At 34.1% G+C, this 11,449-nt stretch overlaps 1 protein-coding gene across 1 annotated transcript; it reads left to right on the forward strand.

Annotated features, from left to right (window-relative positions):
- Positions 1-1,222: 1,222 nt before the first annotated feature.
- On the forward strand, positions 1,223-10,966 carry LOC115967553 (diaminopimelate decarboxylase 2, chloroplastic-like). Its single transcript, XM_031086675.1, has 9 exons — positions 1,223-1,886; positions 2,464-2,638; positions 3,634-3,783; positions 4,261-4,422; positions 5,380-5,565; positions 5,950-6,072; positions 6,661-6,750; positions 7,173-9,926; positions 10,691-10,966. Exons 1-8 carry the CDS (start codon positions 1,411-1,413, stop codon positions 7,251-7,253), a joined length of 1,443 nt encoding a protein of 480 aa, XP_030942535.1. The 5' UTR covers positions 1,223-1,410; the 3' UTR covers positions 7,254-9,926; positions 10,691-10,966.
- Positions 10,967-11,449: the final 483 nt, after the last annotated feature.

The raw sequence follows: 11,449 nt of genomic DNA on the forward strand, positions 1-11,449 counted from the left end.
TGACATAAAAAACTACAATTAGAGTAACATTATTTTCAGATGGACTCCGTACTAATATTACTTTCAATCTTTGCATATCTACACCTTTATTTTATTTATTTTTGAGTTAGGTGTGCACTTTTTCACTCACCTCTAAGAAAGTCTCCAAAATATTGTGTACAACCCAATTGAAAACCTTAATAATTTTACCTAAAAAAATAAACAAGAGGATTGAGTAAAAAAAATAAGAAGATTAAGTGGATCAAATTTAGTGTGGTTTGCCAATTAGTTTTTTTTTTTTTTTTTTTTTTTTTTTTTTTTTGTCTTAAATTTATTTCAAATAATCTAACTTTTAGTTTTTTTGGAAATAAACTAGTTTTTTTTATATGGTTTTTCATTTTTTAGAAACAAACACATACACACAAAAGAGAAAGGAATGGGGTTAGGTCAAGTGGATACTCATCATAGTTATTATACCCATCCAAACGAAACATTCCAATTTTCAATTTCAAAAAAACCAAAATTTAAAAAAAGCCTCCAATCACAAAAATTCACATACAAAGACAAATTAACAATAGTAGACAACTAACTATAAAACAAATGGTTATGTTAACGATTGTCCTAAACAAACAAATCTATTTAATTGAATTAAGGATTTTGTTAATGCTTTAAGGACATTTGTTTATGAAATAATTTTAAAAACTTTTTTATGGGAAATGAAAAAAATAATGTTTTTCTTAATTATAAATTATTTATATATTCTATGAAAATTGTATCAATTTTTTTCTAAAATAGTTAATTAACAAATGCCCTAAAAAGACACTTGTTAATCAGACTTAATAACTTTAAGAGAAATGTCATGTTCACAACATTTCATAAAAAATTCTAAGTTTTAGGTTATTACATGCTGTTACTAGTGAAAAAAATGCATATTAAAACTAATAATAACTTAGCATGTAAGGTATATTGTGAAAATTTTGTTAATTTAATAATTCTCTCACTTTAATTAATTATTTTTTTAAATAAAAGATAGAAATTTATTTCATTAATAAAAAATTATTTATTTAATTTTTTTTCACGACATTTAAACAATATTTCTAGAACAATATTACCAAATGGGTCCCTCGTTACTTCTGGTATCCTGGTCTGCTCGATTCTCCAGATTCTTCAAGTTATTGTTGGGCTTAATTTCACAACTGAGCTCAGCTCTCTCTCTCTCTCTCTCTTTTTGTTCTTCCTTTCTTTTCTTCCCCAATCTGTATGTTTTGTTTTTGTTACCCTCCTTAAATTTTTGTTTTTTTTTGGTTATTGAAGTGGTGGGCCCGTGTATGACTTAGCATTCCCCAACTGAGCCTTCTTGTTTTGTGTTAACATATTAAGACCCCTAGCTTCAAGTGAAATTTGTCAGACAAACTTTCTGCAGCTTCTTCAATGGCAGCTAAAGCTACACACTTATTATCCTCCTACTCCCCAACACTTCCCAAAACCTTTGAAAACCCTCTTAACCAAAACTCGTTTTCCAAAATCCAAACTTTATCCCTCAAAACCACCCAAAAGTGGTCTCTTTCTCTCACAGTCAGAGCCATCCTCTCCCAAAACACCTCATTTCCGCATTGTTTCACCAAATCCTCAGATGGGTATCTTTACTGTGAAGGACTTAAGGTCCAGGAAGTCATGGACTCTGTTGAGAAGAGGCCGTTCTATCTCTACAGTAAGCCACAGATAACTAGAAACTTTGAGGCCTATAACCAGGCTTTGGATGGTCTGAGCTCAATTATTGGGTACGCTATTAAGGCTAACAATAACTCGAAGATTCTAGAGTATTTAAGGCAGCTTGGTTGTGGTGCTGTGCTTGTCAGTGGAAATGAGCTGAGGCTTGCTCTCCATGCTGAGTTTGATCCCACTAAGTAAAATCGTCTACACCCACTTGTGTTTATTTCTGAATATGCTTCTGCGTTGGTCTGCTTTGTTTTTCTATCTTTTATGCTGTATCACATATTTGTTTTTGCAGCGATATTTCTCTATTTATGTTTATGCTTTTGACTTTTAGTCTTCTACAACTTTCTATATGTCTTGCTGTGGTTTAGAGCTTGCATATGTTATATTATATTATCTTATTTTATATACTGTTACTATTGTTATAATATTATTTTAATTTATATTTAGTTTTGATTGTGGTTTGAGTAATCAATTTTAGTTATTATTATCGTTAAATTCAACGAAAACAAAAAGTTAATATTATTCTTGTTTATGATATATTTATATATTTGACATAGTAATGTATGTACTTATTTATTGAAGCGTTGAAACAAATACAAATTCTCTTTAGTTCTTTGGTTTAATTACAAATAATTTTAGTAATATGAGAGAAGGGAGGGTACAAATAGTTTTTACATTTTAGTAGTTGAATGTTGTCGATGTTATAAGTGTTTGACTAGTAACGATGTTAGTTTCAGTGTAATTTGGTTGTGTTTGAATGAACAGGTGTATTTTCAATGGGAATGGAAAACTTTTGAAGGAATTGGTCTTAGCCGCCGAAGCGGGTGTATTTGTTAATGTTGATAGTGAATTTGACTTGGAGAATATTGTAGCAGCTGCAAGAATAGCCGGCAAGAAGGTTAATGTTTTACTTCGGATCAACCCAGACGTGGACCCTCAAGTATGTAATAGCCAGATTGTAACACTTATTGTTATGGATTGTATAGTGCATAGAGTCTGTGATGTTGTAGTAAATAGATCAGATTTTATAGAATTTAAATTGACTGTTTAAAATATTTTACTGATTGGCTGAAATGATTAATGACAGCAATGGAGTTTTGCAACTTGAGAACACTTCTAAATTTTTAAACTATCTGCGTCAGGTCTTATTCAACTGTTTTTCCTGAGCTAACAATCTCTAATAGGAGGGTACTTGATGCATGTAATTTGAAATTGTTCCACTGCTCATTTGTTTCAAAGTTTAAATCATGTATACCATAAGAGCAAGGCTGTTTTCAAAATTCACTCTTGTTTTCCCCAATATATATATCATTGATTTTTTTGTTTGAATTGAAACCGATAAGCAATAGATTTATTAGAAGACATGAAAACATATTTGATTCAATCTTTTTTGGCTATTATGTTAATCTAAATGGAACATAATACTATTTTTGGGACCTTGCCCAAAGGGGAAAAAAAATTGTTCAAGTGCTTTTTGGTTTGTGGTCTTCTCATGCTCTAAGGGTCCATTTGGTTAGGGGTTTTGGGAGTTTAAAAGAGCATTTTTAAAACCCAAAACTCTGTTTTGCAACTATAACTCCTTATAGCTTTTTTACAAATGCTCGTTTTAAACTCAAAACAGAGTTTTCCAACAGCTTATACAAATACACCCTAAACCTTTAATGGACTTGGGGTGTGACACCTTGACCAAACTATTGTGAACCTATGCCTGAATAATCACCACTACCACATTTTTGGCACTATTGTTGTCACACCACCTCTATTGTTATGCCTATCTCTACTGCCACATTTACACTCTAAACTACCTTAGCACCAAGGCACCCCCATTTCTACACTATCAGCTTGACCCCACCACCTTATTCATCTGTATTGTTAGGTTGGTCTGCTTATAATGCTGAAGTTTAATCTTACTAACTTGTCTTTTTCTTTTCTTAGGTCCATCCTTATGTTGCCACTGGGAACAAGAACTCCAAATTTGGTATTAGAAATGAGAAGTTGCAATGGTTCTTGGATTCTGTAAAGGCACATCCTAATGAGCTAAAGCTTGTGGGAGCTCATTGCCATCTTGGGTCCACCATCACCAAGGTATTTTCAACAACTTTGCGTTCAAATTTTTTCATTTATTTAATGCAATTACAATATAGAACCTGTAGAAGACGAGTCTGGGACATGTATAGCCATAGTACGATAGTTATTACATTTTTTTCAGGGTATGATAGCAATTACATATCACTGTTCACATGGCGAAAACTCAAGATTAAAAAGAAAAAAAGAAGAAGTTTTGTTCTTTAGGCAACTAGTTTTTTAACGCTGTTTCTCAAGACATTGGCTGTTGCTGTAGAAATATTCTTCTCCCCTTCATTTGTTGTCTTGTTATCTTGCCGTTTACACTGATGTTGATCTTGGTTTCATTCTGTGTTTGAATTAGTTTTTATTGTTCTGTCCAATTGCCATGGTATGCGTTTAGTCATTTTCTCTGGCTTTACAAAAAAATATGAAACATATGTTTTTTTTTTTTTGGGTTAATGTAAAGGTTAAAGATCAGGTTTTTAATATTTACAGGTGGACATATTCAGGGATGCTGCGGTTCTTATGGTCAACTACATTGACGAAATCCGAGCTCAAGGTTTTGAAGTTGATTACTTAAATATTGGAGGTGGACTTGGGATAGATTATTATCACACTGGTGCTATCCTTCCTACGCCCAGAGATTTAATTGATACTGTGAGGATCATATCTCTAAGTCTTGTTTTCTGGCCTTTATTTAGTATAAAATTCATGTCTGCATGGCTAATAATTCACTTGAAGAAAGAGGGAGTTCTTGATACATGGGTAGCATTGCTTGCCCATGCACTTCTGACAAGGGTGGGCTGCTAATTTGTATCCTCAAACTTGATCTTAGAATGATAAGTGCAAAATAGGTTATTACATTTGCAATTGCCAAAAAATGTAGAGCACATGTAGCCTGTAGGATTTGAAGGATTTTAATTTTACTGTGGGCTCCATGATTTACTGTGCCTCACTTCAATTTCTTGATTTATATGGAAGTCCAATCTTAGTCAGAAATAAATTAACTTTGACACAAATGGTCCTTGCACCAATTGACATCTCTTCTCCCCAAAAACATAGGATGCAGGATGTGGTCAATGGTGCAATCTTCTATGCATAGTGACTTGTATATTACCTATCATCTGCTTTAATTGTGAAACACACTTTTTTGTTAGGTAAAATAGGCTGACAAATGATGTTTTGGATGAGAATTTGCAATACATATTGTAGTAGCTCTGTTTTTTTACTCAGATCTAGTGGCAATAAGTATCTAATAGAATGCAGTGAGGATTCGTTGCCAATGTAAACCTAATATATACTCACCTAGTCTTCTGGAACTTTATATGATATTTAGAGCCACATCCCCCAACCCTCTCCAAGAAATTCTCTTTTTGTATGGTTTGGGTTTATGTTTTGAGAATTATAATATTGTCAACATATTTGAAAACTTTGTAGGATTTCATTTTGAATAATTTTTTTGACTAATTTATAATCTTAGTGTGGGATTAAATTGGATGACAAAAGGTAATAAAGGCTTCACTTCCCAGTGGGGAATATAGAGAATTAGCAATGTTCTTACTTTGATCAATATGAAGGTTCACTGAATCTTTTTAACATTGGTGGTTGCTGCAGGTTCGAGAGCTGGTCCTTTCACGAAATCTTAAACTCATCATTGAACCTGGGAGATCATTGATTGCAAATACTTGTTGCCTGGTTAGTCGTGTAACTGGGGTCAAAACTAATGGAACAAAAAACTTTGTTGTGATTGATGGCAGCATGGCTGAACTTATCCGTCCTAGTCTTTATGGTGCTTATCAAGTAAGAATTTAACTATAGCTAACTTCTCTTGTAGACAATTATATTTATGTGAATTGAAGATAATGGACATCTAATCAGTTTTGTGTATCAAATGCATCTAGTACTTGAAAAACATTTTTCAACATTATACTGTTACTTGTTGGTCAAATATTGTATTAGTTAGTGGCTGTTTTCCCTTATATCAAACCTATAAAACAGTGTAGTACCAACCTTTTAAAAAATCTAAATTGCTGGTTCTCATATATGCTACTACATAGCAAATGCACTTGTATTTTTTGCTCATTTTGGACATAATGATAAATATTTCTCTAATCACCATGGCTGTTCACACATTACATTGTTGTGCCTTTTCATCACAATTGACTTGTCGGTACCGGGTTGCAGCACATAGAGCTGGTTTCTCCTGCACCTCCTGATGCAGAGACCTCAACCTTTGATGTGGTGGGCCCTGTCTGTGAGTCAGCAGATTTCCTGGGAAAGGATAGAGTACTTCCAACTCCAGCCAAGGTATTGTGTAGGCTTCCTATTGGATTGTCACAGCTATAATTTTCTTCATATCCTTTTTTTTTTTTCTTTTTCTTTTTCTTTTTTGTTTTTTTTGGGGGGGGGGGGGGATGGCTGTTATGCATATTCTAATGAGTGAACCAACAACATCAACAACAACCATCAAGGCCAAGTTCCAAATGGGCTATTTGGCTATGGATTCTAAGCAAACCAATTAGGGTTGGTCACGTGAATTCTTTTTTGGCATTTTATCATACCCAAAATCATACTATTTGCCATCTCCTTAATTGACATATCCTTTTTTACCTTTTCAACTAATGTTATTTTAGGTCTTCTTCTACCTTTTTTGGTTCCCTTTACTTGGATCAACTCGCTTTATCATAGCCAAAATCATACTATTTGTCACCTCCTTAATTCACATATCATTTTTTACTTTTTCAACTAATGTTATTATAGGTCTTCTCCCTTTTTTTTGGTTCCCTTGACTTGGATCAACTCACTCTTCCTCACTAGTGTATTCTAAGGTGTGAAACCCAATAAAAAATGACTACTCTCTTTTTAAATTCTCTGATCTAGAATTTCACTTTGCAGGGAGCTGGTCTGGTTGTTCATGATGCTGGTGCTTACTGTATGAGCATGGCGTCAACTTATAATCTTAGAATGCGCCCGCCAGAGTACTGGGTACATATCTATGACTTCACATTGTCTATATTTTATACAACACACCTATGCTGTACAAATGATACTTTAAGCTGTGATTTTTATGTTTTATATTTCCATCTGGTTACAAAATTAACATTAGAGGCAGTTTCTATTTATCGCTTTTATGCTGCACAAATGGTACTAGAAAATTTGACTGTTCCATCTTGTATTTCCATCACTTTACACAATTAACACTAGAGGTGGGTTCTACTGCTTTTAGTAACTCTCACAAATTTGAATCTTATGCCTGAGTGAGCTCCTATATTATCAATCTTATTCACAAAATTTCTGCATCTTTTTAATTCGGAATATCTCATATATTATGGATTACTTATAAGTAATTGTATCCACAACCCCCACTCCTTTTTTCTCTCTCAAAAAGCTTTATTTATCATTTGTAGGTTGAACAAGATGGATCGGTGACCAAAATCCGGCGTGGAGAAACATTAGAAGATCATATGCAATTCTTCGAAGGGCTTTAATCAACATCATGGGTTGTGTCTGTAACTGTAGATTAAGATACCTGTGATTTGCTTCCACTTATGTAAATCTTGAGGTTCCAATAGGGAAAGGGCTGTGATTGTGTCCCAATTAATATGAAGATAGTCTCTTGGAATGTGAGGGAGCTGAACAAGAAGGATAGGAGGCTTCAAATTAGGAATCTTATTAGAATATGGCAGGCTGATGTCATTTGTCTGTAGGAGACAAAGATGGAGCTTATCGGGTTTTATTAAAATTCTTTGAGGTTGTCAAAATGTTGATTGGGTTTATTTGAATTCAATAGGTGCTTCAGGTGGGATAGGAAGGTTTTGGAGAAGTTGGAAGATGTTGTGGGTCAATTTTCAGTGTCTTGTAAATTTAGGAATGTAGAGGACAATTTTGAATGGGCTTTTACTAGTGTTTATAGTCCTATTGTGGATAGGGAGAAAAGGCTAATGTTGGAGGAATTTGTGGGTTTGTATAGTTGGTGGAATTTGCCATGGTGTGTAGGTGGTGACTTCAATGTTGTTCACTTTCCTTCTGAACATTTAGGGGCTAAAAGCTTCACTCAGGTTATGCACAATTTCTCAAATTTCATATCTATTATTGGGTTAATGGATATCCCTTCAGAGTGTGATAGTTACACTTGGTCCAATTCTTTATTTGGTTCCAGAATAGATCAATTTCTCTTTTCTTCTGAGTGGGAGGAACACTATCCAAATATTCATAAAAAATGGCTTATTAGAGTTTTATCAGACCATATTTCCCGATTTCTTTAGAGGGTGGTGATATTCATAAGGGCTGATGTTGAGAACATGTGGCTTCAAGTGGATGGTTTTGTGGAGAAGGTGAAAATTTGGTGGGACTCTTATCATTTCTATGGAACTCCAAGTTACAGGTTAGCCAAGAAGTTAAAAGCTTTAAATGGAGATTTTAAAAGGCGGAATGAATTAGAGTTTGGTAATGTAACCATTAAGAGAATGAAATTGTGGAATGTTTTGAATGCTCTAGATTCTAAAGAGGAGAGGGTTTCTTTATCAATCAATGAGAAGTGTGAAAAAGGAAAATTTGCATGGAAATTGAGAAGACTGCATTGTTGGAAGAGATTAGCTGGTGACAAAAATCGAGGGTGCTATGTTAAAGGGAGGGGGGGACATCAAAACGAATTTCTTTCACCGGATGGCTAATTCTAATAGAAGAACTAACAGTATTGGCAGTCTTAATATTGATGGAGTGTTGACATCAGATCAAGAAGTTATTGAAGATGGTATTGTTTGATTCTATAAGAGTCTTTACTCAGAAGATAAGCTCCATCGCCCTCACCTAGATGTGTTGAATTTTTCCAAGATTTCCAAGGATAAGGCTGGCTGGTTGGAAAAGCCTTTTGAGGCAGTTGAGATTCCTTTTGAGGAAGTTGAGATTTTTAGGGTGGGTTAAGGATTTTAATGGAGATAAAGCTCCTAGACTTGATGGTTTCCCTATGGCTTTTTTCTAGACTTGTTGGGTCATTATCAAAACCAATCTTATGGACATTTTTCAATATATTTTTTTTGATAATGCTCCGTTTGAGAAAAGTTTGAATGCCACTTTCATTTCCTTGATTCCTAAAATATCTGGTGTGGTGAAGGTTAAGGGGTTTCCGACCTATCAGCTTGGTTATTAGAAAATTGAGAAGTTTTAATAAAGCACTGCTTGAAAATGGTTTTAGAGATTTGGGAATGAGCTACAAGCCTAGTGGATGAGAGTGATAAGGATCAAGTATGGTTGTGAAGGGGGAGGCTAGTGCTCTCGTCCTATTACTAGTCCTCATGGAGTGAGTTTGTGGAAGTCTATTAGCCGTGGTTGGCCTTCTTTTACTTGTCATATCCAATTTGAGAGGTTGGGATGGGATCTACTATTAGATTTTGGCAGGATGTTTGGTGTGGGGACACCCCTTTGAGATTGTGCTATTCGGAATTATGTGCTAGAAGTCACAATAAGGAAGTCACAATAAGGAGGCTTATGTAGCTGATTTGATGAAGTTCCCAAATGGTGTTCTCTATTGGAATTTAAATTTTGTAAGAGGCTTTCAGGATTGGTAATTGGAGTCTTTATCCAATTTCTTGAATAGTATTTATGGAGTTTCTTTGAGGGGAGTTAGGAGTTGTTGGAAGTCCACTAAGGGAAGAGGTTTTGCAGTTCGCTCATACTACTAGATCTTGACAAAAAATATAGATCAGTCCTTCCCTTTGAAGATTGTTTGGAAGCCAAAGGTTCCTCCTAGAGTTTTTATTTTTTTTTCTTTGGGTCTGGATTGCTACTTTGGGGAATATTTTGACAATTGATAATCTTCGGAAACAGAAGATATGGATTTTAGAATGGTGTTGTATGTGTAAAAAAAAATTGGGGAATCAGTAGACCATCTTCTTATCCATTGTCCTCTCACTTCTGATTTGTGGTACATGGTGTTTATCTTGTTTGACATTCAATGGGTTATGTTGAAGACAGTGGTGGAGCTGCTAGCTTGTTGGCAAGGAAAGTTTGGGCGACATCAGAATAGTGCTATTTGGATGGTTGTCTCTCATTGTTTGATGTGGTGCATTTGGTGGGAGAGGAATACTTGACATTTTGAGGATTCATAAAAAAAAAGAGTTCCAGATCTTAAAATCTTCTTTTTTAAGACTCTTTTGAACTAGGTAACAATGTTAAGATTTTGTTCTTTCTTCAGTTCATGGTTTTATGGACTTTTGTACTTTATGTGCTTGAGTTGTATTTTGTCCTTGATGTATACTACTTGTATTCTTGGGTGACACTTCTCTTCTTCTTTTTTTAATACTTATCAAAAAGAAAAAGAAAAAAAGAGATACCTGTGGTTTGCTCTTGATGCATGGTTGCATTATTTCATGCTGGATGTTGTGAATTTGAATATTGAATTTGCAGATGCATTTTTTTGTTTGTACCAGTCTTATTTAGCAGTTACCATAGTGTTATAATTTGAGTGTTGAGAGGAAATATGAACTTAAAATTTTCAATATATTGAGAAAGGAAATTAGAGTGAGAAGCCTTGATAAATCAACTAATAAGATTTCACATCCTGCAAATTTACCTCCAAAAGTTATACGGTTATAGGGTAAAACTTAAGTAATTAAAAGAATGTAGTATATTAGCATAGGTGTAGTGTATTAGATTCTCGAATTAAATTCAAATACATAAAATTGCATTCAATATAACTTTTCTTTAGAAAAAATGACATTGTTTGTGCTTTATTATAGTTAGCAACCATGTGATTGACTTTTAATGTATAGCACCTAAAGAACTATACTTAAGTTTTGCCCAAAATTATATATAATTTCCAGTTGCAGCAGCCACTTGCAAGTTTGTTCCTGGCTCATATCTGTGAGCTTAATGTGCATCTTTCAATGCTTCTTGTAACTCTTTTTTTGTTTACTTACCCATGCAGAAGCTTTTGTATCTGAGTGACAAACACATTTCCAAGTTCAACAATGCAGCATCTGGATAAGAATGACATTTTCACACAGTTGAAATTGGAGTGTGTTTCAATTAGCATCACTATCATCTAAAAAAATTAGGTGATCCATTAACATCAAGTGTGGTACCAAATTCTTGTGGAAGGCATGCAATGGATAATTGTGGTCCATGATTTGGAGTTAAGGACTCATGGATTGGAGGTCTTGGCCCAAGATCCCAAGAATGAACAGTAATCTAGCAATGCAAACCATTTTTCACTTAAAAGTTCTGACAAAGAAAAGGAAAAAAAATTCAATAAGCTTTTAGGTATATCCGGATTTGATAATTGTTTTGTTTCAAATTTTCAACGAGGAGTAATTGTCACTTGTTGTCAGGCCACAATACTTAAAAAACAATTAGGGAACATCGCTGGGCTATGTCAATTTTTTCAATAGTAAAAGGAAAGCTACTTTGAATAATATTTAGTTATGATGCCCTACCAAACACATTGACTGACTCTAATAGTGACCGATGGATGTTGCATCTTCTAGTAATTAAAATCTAGATGCACAGAATTGAAAATGGTTACATATGCAAAATCATAGTCAGATACTATTGACCTCAATCAGTTTTACCTTTTTACTTGATGGCTCAACACAAATTATAACAATTTACCTTGCCTCATGCAATGTCACTTCTTAAAATAAACTGTAAAACTCAACAAAAAAAAGTTTTAGTCTCAAACTTTTTA

This window comes from Quercus lobata, chromosome 11 (assembly GCF_001633185.2).
Source record: "Quercus lobata isolate SW786 chromosome 11, ValleyOak3.0 Primary Assembly, whole genome shotgun sequence".
Lineage (NCBI taxonomy): Eukaryota > Viridiplantae > Streptophyta > Magnoliopsida > Fagales > Fagaceae > Quercus > Quercus lobata.